This window comes from Bos indicus, chromosome 2 (genome assembly GCF_029378745.1).
Source record: "Bos indicus isolate NIAB-ARS_2022 breed Sahiwal x Tharparkar chromosome 2, NIAB-ARS_B.indTharparkar_mat_pri_1.0, whole genome shotgun sequence".
Lineage (NCBI taxonomy): Eukaryota > Metazoa > Chordata > Mammalia > Artiodactyla > Bovidae > Bos > Bos indicus.
In genome coordinates this window covers 93,672,032-93,687,371 of record NC_091761.1, presented here as the reverse complement: position 1 = coordinate 93,687,371, position 15,340 = coordinate 93,672,032, and the positions used below count along the sequence as shown (strand labels likewise).

General features: G+C 37.7%; 1 protein-coding gene across 3 annotated transcripts in view; it reads right to left on the bottom strand.

Annotated features, from left to right (window-relative positions):
* Nucleotides 1–15,340, bottom strand: part of PARD3B (par-3 family cell polarity regulator beta) — a 1,151,736-nt gene that overhangs the window by 215,218 nt on the left and 921,178 nt on the right. For all 3 annotated transcript variants that reach the window (XM_019975590.2, XM_070800250.1, XM_070800252.1), the window contains one exon: nt 10,692–10,802. In XM_019975590.2, the coding sequence (XP_019831149.2) occupies nt 10,692–10,802 (111 nt within the window). The remainder of the gene's footprint in view (nt 1–10,691; nt 10,803–15,340) is intronic.

Here is a 15,340-nt window from a genome sequence, read left to right as displayed (position 1 = left end):
AACTTCCAACTGGTGATCGATAAAGAATGAGGAGAAGCCTCTTGAATGGGGGGATCTGGCATGACTCCCAGCTGGGCAAAGTCTACGTTCAAGTTGGCCTTCTTCATCATGATAGTATCCAACTCAGCAACTTTCACAGATGGTGCATCTCAGAGCATTCTGGGCTCCCAAAGGATACTAAACAGATTACCTGGGGTCTTTAATCCCCAGAGCTGGTCGGAAAATAACACTGAGCACCTAAAGTGAACCAACTGCTTGCTTCATAAATAAAACTTTTCAGAACAATCTGAAAGCCAGATTTCTCATTTAACAGATGAGAACACAGGGGCCTGAGGCAGTTAAGTAGCTTGACAGTGTGCTCATGCAGAGTCAGGTCTTTAACCCAGGTCTGACCCACACCTGGGTCTTGTAATCTTTCTACTTGGCCACATGCCTCCCCTGGGCCACCACCCAGGCCACTTGGCCCCAAACATAGCTATAAACAACACCTGGGAAACAGTTTTAAAACACATATCCTTGCGCCCAACCACAAAGGTACTGAATGTCTACAGCATATTTCTATCTATATCTATACCTATATCTACTTAACCTAATTATCAATTTGTCCAAAACAGGGTTTGTCAACCTTAGCACAATTGACATCTTGGGCTGGGTAAGCTTTTACTGTAAGGGAGTTGTCCTCTGCATTGCAGGATGGTGAGGGACATCCTTGTTCTCTTGTGTTTCAGCAGGTAAAGAATCTGCTTGCAATGCAGGAGACCTGGGTTCGATCCCTAGTTTGGAAAGATCCCCTGGAGAAGGTAAAGGCTACCCACTCCAGAATTCTGGCCTGGAGAATTCCAGGGACTGTATAGTCCATAGGGTCACAAAGAGTCACACACGACTGAGTGACTTTTTCACTTTCAGGTACCAGCAGCACTCCCCCTAGGGTGACAACTAAAATGTCTTCAGACATCGTCACATGACCTCTGGGGAAAAACTGCTCCTGGCTGAAAACCACTAATGCAAAAAAACTGCCAAGGCAATTTGGAAAAAGCATATTCAAAGTTCGTTGTTTATGAATCACATGCTTACGATATGTGTATGTGCTCAGTCTCTCAGTTGTGTTTGACTGTTTGTGCCTACCAGGCTCCTCTAACTATGGAATTTTCCAGGCAAGAATCCTAGAGTGGGTTGCTATTTCCTTCTCCAGGGGATCTTCCCAACCCAGGGATCAAACCCGTGTCTCTTGCATTTCCTGCATTGGCAGGTGGATTCTTTACCATTAGCGCCACCTGGGAAGTCCCCACGCCTAGGTTAGGTCTTCTACATAACGAGTGTGAGATGGGAAAAAAGCAGATCTGGGAGACAACAGGTTGAGTATCCTTTCAACTTCCAGTATTACCAACCTATTGGAACAATAACTAATCTTGGCCTCTTGAGTGTATGTGTTGTCATGGAAGTTTTCCAAAGCAGGATACAACATAGCGTATATTCAAATGATGATGAGATACTTTAGAAATTCAGAAAATACCATTGGATTTACAACAATTTGATTTGTACACATTTTTAAGAGCATTTTTAGAAAATTAAGTTTACACTGACCAGCTCCAGAATAGTCCACAGTAAATATTATGGATTCTCTTAACTTTTACTTACTGAAATTTCCTTCTTTGAAGGGCCTTAGCAGTTAAAAAGCATTTTATCCATATTTTTTACAGGCCTTAAAGAATTATTATTGCCATTTCATCATGGTAATAAAAAGAGGGACTTTAAAGATACATGCTCAAAAGTTGTTTATATAAAGTTATAAAAACAATTGAAAAAATGAGTATTTCTAAGTTCTCATGACCAAAGGCCTTCTATAGCTGCTCAAAGCTTTCACGGAAAATTCTCAAATTTTGCCTCTGCTGTCCATAACCTCCATTGAACCAAATATATCTGTATCTGGCATAAAATCCAGGGAATTACCAAGGTTTGGTGATTATATGGCATATATTTTTGTGTGTATATTAAAACCAAATATCAGGATCAACAGAATTTAGAATTTCTTTCCAAGATCTATCAGATCAGATATTTTGAACATTTCTATGGGCTCACTGTAGGTAGTTTAATAAATTCCTTTTCAGAATATATTTAAATATCACTATAATCAAATACAATAATATAATATGTCACTCCAAGATATTTGAATATAAAAGTATCTTTAAAAAACACTCTTTAAAAGAGCTGGTGTACTTTAATCTTAGAAGTTTGTCTAAATGACTATTGGAAACCATGCCAGTCAAGTGATTCATTTTATGTATTAATCCAGCTCAGCTGACAAGTAGTTGCTAATACAGCACTTCTAACATTGATTCAAGTCCCATAAAAGGATTTGGCTCATAAAAATGCTGGCATGGCATAAGGATGTAGATGTTTCCATCTCTTGTCTCTAGGAATACAGTCATGGGCCAAATATTGCTGGTGACCACAAGCATTTCTGGGAAGATAGGTGTTATGAAGATCAAATAAACATACAGCTGCTAAAACTACCTACATCCCCCTGTGTCTCATACCCTCATTTCTCTAAATAAGAGACATATCTTGAAAGAAGGGTGGTGAGGATGTAGCCACTTTGCCCGGTATTTGGCTTAGTGCTGGCTCTTGCTCTCTCTCATGTGTGCACACTCTGATTTTACTTATTATTCCAGGAAAAAAGGCCACCTTTACCCAAACACAAGCATCAATAGTAATTACTGGGATATGGCAAATCTCTTTTCATTTATTGAGATGGTTAGTACTATGAAAAACAGAAATCTGATAGCTTCTTTCTGTCAGCATAAAATGAGAACGTGACCTTGTCCTGAGAAACACCATTTAGTAATATTTTTCATAACTTCCATGCAGTGATGATCTAATAAGAATCTAAAAGTAATTAACTGGATCTCTTTTAGCAAACCAAAACCTTATTCAAAGACATATTTTTATCAGGATTCTAAGGGAACCATAAATTGGGGCGTTCTGAAAAACTGGGATCTAATCCAGTCCACGATCTGATCAGGGTTCAGTGGTAATAATAAATTGGGACTATTAAAACTGGGAATCATTCCAACACTTTATTTTGCCCACACCACAGGACCTAGCAAATTCTATGGCAAAAGACAGGGATATTCAGAGAGGAGTAAAACCAGGCTGAATTAATCATTTGTGTGTAATCATGCCAAAAGATGGGTGTTTTCAACAGTTTAAATAGTGCCAGAGTTTAAGTTCAGTAAATAATTAATTATAGAGAGTCTCTTGGCAAATTAAAGAAATCAACCTTCTGGTTCCTTGAGTAAAATATGCCCTCTTTTTAGGAAACAATAATGACAAAATCCTATCAATTCAACTGCTGCTCTACGTATTTAGGAGTGTAATGCTTAGGTAGGTTACAACATATAATAGTAACTCAAAATATACGTTTCCTTTCTTTCTTAGAGTACAATAAGCATCTTTATTTTTCAGTATGCACAAATGTTGGATAAACCCTAGCTTATTCTGGTTCTCATTTCAATTTCCAGTAACATAAAAATCTCCCATAATTAAATAAAATGCTGAGAGGTTGGGAATAGATTTTCACCCACTTGTATTCTCAAACTCTAAACGGTTTCTGAATGTTTTTATTTCTCTAAGATGCATTTCGTTTATGTAGGGAACTTGCAGCTGCATAATTAAATCTTGGCTTGCCAAATATCAAAAACACATGTATCGATTTAAACGAAGGGAACAGGCCACAAGCAGCTCAGCTGATAAGGCAAGGGAGAAGTCTCAGCTCTTGGAAGGCTTCCTAAAGGAAAGAAAACTAAGAACCTTAAATTCAGACACTGAAGCAGATTAACTTTCCTAAATCTTAGCTTCACTCTCACTTAGACATTCCATTCAGGCCAGTTGTTGAAAACAAGAGCCATATGTTTCCATACTTCTCTATGCTGAAGCTAAAGAGGTTGCCACTTCCCCCCCTCATCTCATTTATCCTAAGATTCTAACAAGAGCTACAAAAATAACATCTCACTAACGTGGTAAATAAGCTCCCTTGCAAAATAAACTCTGACACGGTATAAGAGTAATAGAGGATCTTAGAGTGCAACTTCATTCCTTGCCGCCTCCTCCCCAATTGTAGTAAGAAGTTTCATTTTGGAAAATTTAATTCAGGATTAGTAATATGGGATTTTTTGTTTTTAATTAACTTATTAATTTATTTTAAAATTTTATTTATTTTTAAACGAAGGATAATTACAATATTGTAATGGTTTCTGCCATACATCAACATGGATCAACCATAGGAATATATATGTCCCCTCCCTTGTGAGTCTCCCTCCCACCTCCCACCCCATCCCACCCCTTTAGGTTGTCACAGAGCCCCAGTGTGAGTTCCCTGAGTCACACGTAGATTCCCAAGGGTCAGTACTATGGGATTTAATGGAAGACAGCCTTTAGTCAATGGAGATTTCTTCTCCCAGTACAATAGTCTTAAATAAATGAGGAGAACATATTTTTCTTTAACTTAAATCTCCACCCGATTTTTGAGAAGGTATTAACAAGTACAGCATGCATGTTAGGTACTTTTTAGGCCAGAGAATCTGTTTAATTTCAAACTCTGCAGAAGGTTACAAATTCAAAGTCTTAAGTATCAAACAATAGCAACAAAAGCACATGGTTTACTGACTTGCTAAAATCATCTCTTGCTTTTAGCTCACCATACTAATTTACATAATCTGAACATTTGGAAAATGCTAATTTAATTTAGCTTGATAAAGAATTCTAGGAGAAATAATCTTTGAATATAATATTGGATTCATCCTTCTAGCAATGGACATAAGCATTTGGAAGTAATGTCTTATTATGGCCAGTCTCACTGGAGCATGAACAAAATGATGAGTTTATTTAAAACAGGGCTTCACTGCCATGGATTGTTTGACTTGTGTCAAGAGGGGACACATGATCAGCTCAGGAAATCGAATAGGAGACTAAGAAAATCCTAACATGCAATTAGGAGCAAGAAACTTGGGCTTATACATTGACATGGAAATAGTGCACACACTGCCATGTGTACATAGCCAATTCACAGAAGGCCACGCTAGGGAGTGCCAAGTAAATGCTTCTCTACTCAGATGTTTATAAATTTCTCAGACCCTGAGATTTGGGAGAGACCACAGAGATCATCTAAGGACATGAGCAGCATCAATGACACAAGAGTTTTGATGGTATGTGGCTTGATGTATTTAACTACATTAATTTACATGGTTTTGCATTGATGTAACTTTTTATTTAATTGAATGTGTACAGATACAAACAAGACAGTGAAGATAATATATCAATGACTGAAGTTTATGAAAGTGATTCCAGTCCAGTCCTTTCCTGATGCACTCATCCCTTCTCAGTGTAATCATCATTAGATATTTCCAGTGTCAATACACTTGCTGCTGCATGAGACACTCTAATTTGTCAGGATGTTTTCCCCTCTATTAAGCTGATGGCTACCTCTCTAAAAATAATTCCTCATTAGAATCTTCAAGAAAATAAATGAATATATGAATAAGTAGAGAGAGAGAGAGAATGGTAAGAGAATGGAGGCTATAAAATACATCTAATTCCTCTTTTATGTTAATGTTCTTTAATCATGTGATGTCAACTAAGTCTGAACCTGCAGGCTGTGCGTTCCCACATCCTTCCATATTTTTCAAAAGACATGGCTTTAATACTGCCATTTTCTGTGAGTGAGAGAGGCTTAGGGTATTCCAGGTGTGATCTGAGCAGTGCAGAATAGAAATTATTGTTTCTTCCTTCACTTTCGTACATGAATTTCTGTAGCCTAGGCTGGATTAAGTTTCTGGCAGGCATATCCCCATACTGACTCTTGCAAAGCTTACCCTCAACTAAAACCATCAGGCAAACTTTTCATATATTCGGTATTAAGTCAAACCTTCTACATCCTGTGTTTGTACAGCTCATTTTTGGACCTAAACACAAGACTTTACATTTATTCCTATTAAGTTCCTTTATATTTGATTCAGTCCATTGTTCCAGATGATTCTGTCATCGGACACACTGTCAACCCCTGCAGCTTTTTGGAATTTGAAATTTGATCAATAGGCACCATCACTGATGCCAATGCTTAGCAAGCCAGAGTTAAAATAAATTTTTAGGAAAACGTTTTTCTTGTGAGCTTATATTGTTGGAATTCTGCTGCTGCTGTGGCTAAGTTGCTTCAGTCGGGTCTGACTCTGTGTGACCCCATAGACAGCAGCCCACCAGGCTCCGCTGTCCCTGGGATTCTCCAGCCAAGAAAACTGGAGTGGATTTCCTTCTCTAGTGCATGAAAGTGAAAAGTGAAAGTGAAGTTGCTCAGTCATGTCTGACTCTTCGCAACCCCACGGACTACAGCCTACCAGGCTCCTCTGTCCATGGGATTTTCCAGGCAAGAGTACTGGAGTGGGTTGCCATTGCCTTCTCCGATATTGTTGGAATATTCATTAGTAATCTTTGGGTGTAGTTTCTCAAATAGCTAATAATCCTCTAGGCTTACATGATCTAGTGTATATCTCTCTGTATTAGCCACAGATTGTGAGACAATGCAATACTAATGTCCAGGAGTATCATTACTCTTTCTGCAGTACAAACAGGGGTTTTCAGCCTCCACACCATTGACAGTTTGAGTTAGATAACTAATCATTTGAGGATGGGAACTGTCTTATGGTTGTACGATATGTAGCCATATTCTGGGCTTCTACCCAGTACATGGCAGTAGCAACTCACTCTCCACACCCCCCTCCAAAGCTTTGGCAATCAACAATGTCTCAAGATACACCCAAACGTTCCTTGGGAAGCAAATTTCCATCCTTCATACCCCTCCTCCAAAGAACTGAGAATCACTGTTCTAGACTCTTTAATAACTCAATCCACCAGTTGTAGGTTTTTGACCTTTTGATAGCTACAACTGAGTTTCCCTTGTGGCTCAGACAGTAAAGAGTCTGCCTGCAATGCAGGAGACCCATGTTCGATCCCTGGGTTGGGAAGATCCCCTGCAGAAGGAAATGGCAACCCACTCTAGTTCTTGCCTGGAAAATCCCATGGATGGAGGAGCCTGGCAGGCTACAATCCATGGGGTCACAAAGTACTGAGTGACTTCACTTTCACTTATAGTTGATATTCATATATATCACCAACACAGTTCCATATTAGGAGCTAGATACACAGGCAAATGAAAACAAGATATGGAAATCATAAGAAAAATAGTGATAGGAATGGAGAAGGATGATATAACTCTAAAGTTTAGAGTTGATTAGTTTAGATTAACCCTTGGTTCAAATAGTTACAAGGAAATTGAACCTTCCAATTCTGTGATTTAAGAGGTGATCTATGAGGACTTTGTACCTGGATGCTCACCAAGGTATGAACACTGAAAAAATGGAAACAGTCTGTACATTTCAAGATAAAAGAGGATAAATATATTTTGATATATTGATCTCACAGGATATTAGGCAGTCATCAAAATGACGTAATTTCAAAACATCAATGACATTGGGAAATGCTCAACATAATAGGAACTCTGTGAAAAAAGTAAAATATATATGGTATGAATACCAAGTTTTCAAATAAAAAATATATAGTAAAAAGATCATAAAATTATTAACAGTGGTTATGGAATTATGATAGAATTTTGCCTGATTTTAATAATCTTCTTTACACTTTTTATGTTTCCAAAAATGTCTTAATAAACTTATTGTCTTTGTTAGTTTTGTGTGCATGGTGGTATGGGTGGGGAAAGTGATTCGTAGTCTCTTAGGTGAATGAGCACTGGCAAGTGTTCCTCTTTTGTTTGTATAAAGCATGCAAGTAAGGTAGGAGGCCTCAGAGAGGGCATGTAAGAAAGACGGCAACATTTTTAGACTGAGTTATTCAATCCTCTTGAGAAAAAAAAAAATCTGTATATTATTATAGAATGAGAAGAGCTTAATCTAATGTTCCAGCTAAATCCTGTCCCCCAAACTCAGTGTTTCTCAGACTGCTAAAGAATCGCATTGAGCATAAGTATTAAACCTAGATTCCTGACCTCTAATTCGCAAGATTCTGATTCTGTAAATCTGGTGTGTCAGAAATTCTCATTTTTTTCCACAAGCTCCCCAGGTGATTCATTCTGATTCAGGTGTCCCATGGGCCAATCTGAGAAACATAGCTATCTGTAAGAAGTCATGTGTTTTGATTTGGATGGGTGTTTTTTTTTTCCCCTCTATTTTTGATAATTTCTTCCTGCTATACACTAAATAGAATTGGTATATACCCTCAGGGGTGTGTTAGCCAACTGGCTCTTTGAGAAAACAAACCCAATTTACCATCATTTGCCAATTTCTATGGTGTAAACACTTCCACCATGAACAATTTCAAGCTACCAATGGTTTAACAAGAAGCTCGCGTAATTCTTGAAAGCTTAATAATTGTCTTTCACAAATTGGTGCAGGCTGGTTTAAGCAATGTACAGTATATATTTTACTTAAGTGCTTTAAACTCTTTGAAAAAGAGATATGTTAGTGAAAAGCTATTATATCTATGACAGCTAGGATAAAGCAAGTAAGAAGTTGGATGGCTTAAATCTTCTTTACATAATAAATTTCAAATGTATTAGGAAAAACTCAACTTTGTGAATTTGTATACACTATTTCCTATTTTATGATTTATTTTATTCCTATTTTATTATATATTTTTCCTGTGGCCAGGCCATGATGAGTAATATGTTTGCTGAGTTCTTTAAGAGTTGTGAATTGGTTTCCTATGGATGATAGAGAGCCAAGAAATGGGACTCCAGGGCTGAGAGCGATGCCAAATGTTCAGCCTTCACCTTTGCCCTTTATGGTCTTCAGCCCCTGAGCTGTTGAAATGTCCTTGGTCATCAATTCTATAGCACCCAACCAAAAAATCAACTTCTCCTCCTTCTTCCCCTCATAAATGATTGAGACACTGTTGTCTCTAGGAAACCCATATCAGATGTGTTTTATGTGTTCACGTGCGGGAAGTGGACTAAGTGGGGGCTAACAGTATAGCTCTTTAAATATTTTGACCAGACATATTTTAAGAAAATTGGACCTGAAACCAATATAACCAGCTGAGGTAAATTTACGGTCCCACTTTTAAGAACAAAACTCCCTCAGGCACCTGTTTCCTAAAGGCAAAACCAGAAAGGAAATGAACTTTTGCTTAAAGACAACTCACCTTATTTTATGAGTTATCAATTTTCTATCTGGCACAGGATTCCCTAGCTACTAAGAGGAACACCCCTCTTCAACCCCAAGCCAGCACTGAGCTGCAAGAAATGTAAAGTCTGCATTCTAGAAAATAGCTTAGTTTCCTGAAGATGAGACAAGAATGTGGTGCTTCAGTAAGTGAAATCATGGGAGCAGCAAAGATCTACGATGGGGACTCACCACACAGATGTCTTTGCCAATAAATGCATTAAAATCTTAGCCTGAATTACATTTTACATTACAGGATTACTGAATCTTGAATTATGATGGAAAATTCATGTTTCTTCTCTTTGGGGCAACTCTGACATGTGAATAGTCAACAACAATGGAAAGCACTTGATTTCCTTTTATCTGCTCCACTGACCCTGAAACTGAGCTTATCAACCTCTCAAAAATGAGAAAGGGCTAAATAGCATTTTTTTCTTGCTATTGATAAAGTGAGCCTTCTCAATGGGAATAGACCACAAGATAGGGGTCAAAGGTTAACAGTTGGTACTCTTAGCATGCTCTGCACTAGAAAACACAATGAATAAGAAGTATGATTTTCTTAGTACCCATGCTAGAAAATTAAAATAAGTACAAGTACTGACTTTTTAAAAACTGCAACAACTATTATTACTAATAGGCAAGGAAAAAAGTTGCACAAATCTGATGTCAGGCATGATCAAGTCAGTATCAAATACTTAGTTATAGAATAATCTCAGTCTTTCTCCAAGCTTCATCTGGTTGTGAACGCAAAGAATTTTCAGGAGAAGTATGAATATTCAATTACATATTTCAAAGTCAGACATTTATACATCTACTTCGGGTAAGTGCCAGAGTTAACATCAAAGATATGTGAAGGACTTCTTGTCTAAATGGAACATTAAGCTCCTTAAAAAGGAGAATTCAGCCCTTGCAAACTGTCATTTTTTCAGTAGATGAAACCGACCCTTTCACAGATGGGCAACATACTTTGTAACTTGCTGATGGCATAATAAAAGACACTGGCTTTTTAAAAATGAAGGGCATGTACTTTTCAAATTATAGCACCCAAATGGGTTTAACAGACTAAAATTAAGAAGGCATACAACAGCTTGACAAAAATTAGGAACAGACTATGGAAATTTGATAGCTCTAAGAATCAATATTCAAATGACTTAAAAAAAAAAAAATCAAAAACCTCCTTGTTTAAACCATAGGGAACATATGCATTTTTAGAGTCAAAACTAGGGGTAGCACATTTTGGAATTATAAGTACCGATAAAATAAAAACATGAAGTCAATTTCTTCTCAAAATATAATAAAAATTCCCCAGAAAGGCAGATTCCATTTATATCGGGTATCTCTCCTTTGCATCAGTCAACCCCTATGCATTTTAAAATAAGATTTCTCCAGTTGACTGATAGAATAACCAAATTAAACATAGACCCTGCACAAAAATAAAACAAGAGGCTTAGCATTTCTACTCACCTCTCACGTTCTTCTTTCATTTTTTCCAGTTCCTCTTCTCTCAGGCCACCCTGCTTCAGAGGACCTTTTTGCTCTGCCTTTCCACCCTTATCATCTTTCTTCTTTCCAAATCTAATGAAACATGGAGAAGATGATTGTTAATGATAAGCATGTTCTTTTTGTGGTAAGTTGTAGATATTTATGAGATGAACTCATTAAAGAACAATTCTTTACTCTAAGCAATAAAAAGTCATTTCACATACAATGGAAGTAAAAATAAGATACTTAGAGCAGAAAAATAATACAGTTACTGAAGTCCCCTCCCACTTCTCTCTTCCTTCTTTCTTTCTACTTGGCTATTGATTGTACAGTCTGTGCAAAATCATGTGATTAAAGACTAAAAATTTCAAACAATTAATTCAGTGGTGATTAAAAGAATTGAAAAGTTGTCATTAATATATAGCTAAAACCGAATCAATCTCTTAAAGAGGCCTCCAGAATTCCAGGTGGCATCGGCATTGAAGATTAAACTCATGAGGTTATATAGTGATGGTGCTGGTAAAGGACTTTACCAAACACATAGTTCAATGTTCTAACCTTACAAATGAAGAACCAAAACCTCAGAGAGGCCTTGTTCCTTAAACAAACCCAAGTTCAAGGCAGGGCTGGGATTAGCATGTGGCTCACCTCCTACACCAAACATATATCTTCAGGCTACACTCACTCTCCATGTAGCCACATGATTCCCAATTCAGCCCTGAGTCAGTGTGCTCTGAATACTTCTTGGTGCTGGGCATATGTGTAGTTAACTGGCCAGTGGTAATTTTACTTTCTGCCCCAACTTTAATGAGATAATTGACACATAACATTGTGTAAGTTTACAATGTATTGATTTGATATATATTACTTTAAAAAGAATTACAGCCAATATATTAGCTACACCCTAGCCTGGTAGGCTGCAGTCCATGGGGTCGCGAAGAGTTGGACACGACTGAGTGACTTCACTTTCACTTTTCACTTTCATGCCTTGGAGAAGGAAATGGCAACCCACTCTAGTGTTCTTGCCTAGAGAATCCCAGGGACAGGGGAGCCTGGTGGGCTGCCGTCTATGGGGTCGCACAGAGTCAGACATGACTGAAGCGACTTAGCAGCAGCAGCAGCATATCCTGTCACATAGTTAGCATTTCTTTTTTGTTGTGAGAACATTTAAGATGTGCTGTCTCAGCAACTTTTAACTGCCTGATACACTACTATCAGCTATAATCACCATGTTGTACATTAGATCCCCAAACTTGCTAATCTTACACCGGGAAGTCTGTACCCTTTGGCCAACATTTATTCATCTCCCAACCCCTGATAACCACTATTTTACTTATTTCTCTGAGTTTGATTTTTTTAGATTCCCCATAAAGTGACATCATACAGCTATGTGTTTTTCTTTCTCTGACTTATTTCACTTAGTATAGTGCCCTCAAGATTCATCCAAGTTGTCACAAATGGTAGGATTTCCTTCTTTCTCATGACTAAATAATATTCCATTGTGTGTGTGTATAAATACATACAACCATATATGTGTGTGTGTGTGTGTGTATCAAGCCTATCTTCTTTATCCATTCATCTGTTGATGAACACTTAGATTGTTTCTGTATCTTGCCTATCATGAATAATGCTGCAACAAATTTAGGAGTACAGATATCTCTGAGAGATCCTAATTTCAATTCTTTTGGATATATATCTAAAAGTGAGATTGCTGAATTATATGATAGTTCTAGTTTTAATTTCTTGAGGAACCATTCATTGTTTTCAATAGTGGCTGTACTAATTTGCACTCCAAACAAGAATACACTAGAGTTCCCTGCAATTATGATAAAATAATTGGTGTTTCCTTAGCATTTTTTGGAAAATGAAACTGCCAATTTTAAATTTAAAAAAAACAGCTACAATTAATTTTTGGTCTTTTATATTCTTAAAAGACAGGCATTTTTCCTAATTAATATTTTCTTTGAAAGCAGTCTCCCATAGCCTTGGTATTAACACACATGAAAAATGAAAATGACCTGATACTCTGCTGAGAACCAGGATAAAAGTCATTCTATTATGCACTACTGCTAAGTCACTTCAGTCGTGTCCGACTCTGTGCGACCCCATAGACGGCAGCCCACCAGGCTTCCCCGTCCCTGGGATTCTCCAGGCAATAACACTGGAGTGGGTTGCCATTTCCTTCTCCAATGCATGAAAGTGAAAAGTGAAAGTGAAGTCGCTTAGTCGTGTCTGACTCTAGCGACCCCATGGACTGCAGCCTACCAGGCTCCTCCGTCCATGGGATTAGGCAAAAGTACTGGAGTGGGGTGCCATTGCCTTCTCTATTATGCACAGACTTCAGTTAAGGTAAAGACTCGTCTTAAATCTAAGGGAATCCCAGTTGTCCCTTGTTTCTTACTACCTAGCTACAAAGTTTAACTCTGTGAGTAAGCATTCATATCTTTAGCTTACTCATCCCATTTGTATCTATGTATCCATCCATCCTTCCAGCTATATAACCTGAGGACACTTGTCAAATTACACACATGCTCGGCTGACTGCCCCTCCCCCACTCCCATCCCTGTGCCCCAGCCTTTCAACACATCCATAGAGAGTCAGAATCTCCTCCCAGGAGGACCTAAATCATAAACTTGTAAGAAACTCATTTCCTTCAGAATTTCATAGAAGTGGCCTAACATTTGTCTCTTTCTGGATTGTGTTTCAAACCAAAGCAGAGGTTGTTGGTCAAGTGGCAGCTCTGAGTATGACACGTGGAAGATGGCACTGCCAACATTCACAGTCATGGTGTCATTCAAGAACAGACTGCATCCTGCTTTCCGCAGAAGCCTCTTCCAGCTTTGACTCCTCTGTATATTTTTTCATTATAATTTCAATGAGCAAATTGTCTTTCATGAGTTTCCTGTCTCCCCACTGCCGTCTCTCTGTGTCTGCTCCTACTGCAGTGCTTTTGCTATATATCCAGTCTAGTCTGAGCACTTGGGTTGGTTGACCATCAGCTTTAATTCCATCATTCCCGGCCTTATTTTTTTTCTCTTCTTCCTCTTTCTTGCATCCTTTTCTGAATCTATTCCTCTTTCTCACTGAAGAAATGACCTGATCCCATTCATAGGAGTAAATAGAGAAGACAGAAAAAATAGACAAAATATAAGAACATTAACTTTCAGATCATTCAGATTTGTTAATATATTCATGATCTCTCTTTAACCTACAAAGCAGGAATATCTAAATAATGTGTTTCCATGAATACATTCTTTGGCTTTTTGGATCCATGAAGAAGAGTCTTAGGATCAACATTATTACTCTAAACTCCTTTATGTGACAAGTTAATACTTTAGTACATCACTTATTAAAATAGTTTTCCCTCAAAACGTCACCAAATAAAGTAATAGTGAAGCAAAAAAAAAAAAAAAAAATCAGAATTGTGGGGAGTGAGGGTAAAACAATGCCTCAGGAAGTTGATAAAGGCCAAGATTGCCAAGATCTCTATAGATTTTAGGCTTGCTTTTCTGCTACATCTCAAATATTTTCTTCTAAATTTTGAGGTGTTAAGATTTTCTGAGATGAAAGTAGTGTCATTTTTGAAGGGCAAAACGAACTTATACCCTAGTTGACTTTTAGTATCACAACCAGTATATTGTTTTTTCCTTCCTGTGGCTGAAGTATTCACTTGTACTGCAGTTTGAGAACAGCTTATTATGCTTCCATTAGAGTGAGATATGTTTGAAAAAGAAAAGGTTGAAAAAGTGAAAGTGTTAATTACTCAATCGTGTCCAACTCTGTAACCCCACAGACTGTATGTAGCCCACTAGGCTTCTGTGTCCATGTAATTTTCCAAGTAAGGTAGCCATTACTGGAATGGGTAGCCATTCCCTTCTCCAGTGGATCTTCCCAACCCATGGATGAAACTTGGGTTTCCTGCATTACAGGCAGATTCTCTACTGTTGGAGTGACCAAGTTAGTTGTAAGTAAATTCTGCCAAGCATTTTCTTCTAAGCAAGAACCATCAATAATATTCAACTCAACCAATTTTATAAATATTATAAATGTTTTGATTTAAAGTTCATGATCATTTATTAAAGTTTCTAGTAAGAAGAGCAGAAAGCTGTGAAATTTATTTCATTAGACAGAGAGAACAGTTACCAATTATCTTATTTTGTAAAGTCTGGGTAGGTTCAAGAACAGAATTCTAAGACAATAATCTTCAAAAGGGCTCCCACATTGTTAAGATGAGGAAATTGAGACTCAGAGAAGTTAAATGACTTTTATTTATTAACACACTGAATTCTTCTTCCCAGTACAGCAGTCAGACAACTTAATTATCAGTGGTGGCAGTGGTGGTGGTGGGAGTTGGGAGAAAAGCCTCAATTTAGTGAATTTTACAGGTCCTTGTTCTCCTTTCACGCAGCCTCTTTTGGGGGTCATTTCATATCCATTCTTACTTCCACTGACATAAAGAGAGAAGAGTTGGGGAGATTCAAATACATTGATTCATCTCTCCATTAGCTATTTTTGTGAGAAAAGTCATGCAGACCTTAAATGGTTGAAATTACTGCTTTGCATTCTAAGGTTTCAAATATCCACTGCATTCCAGACCTCCATTATCTATTACCTAGGAAATTTGAGAGTTG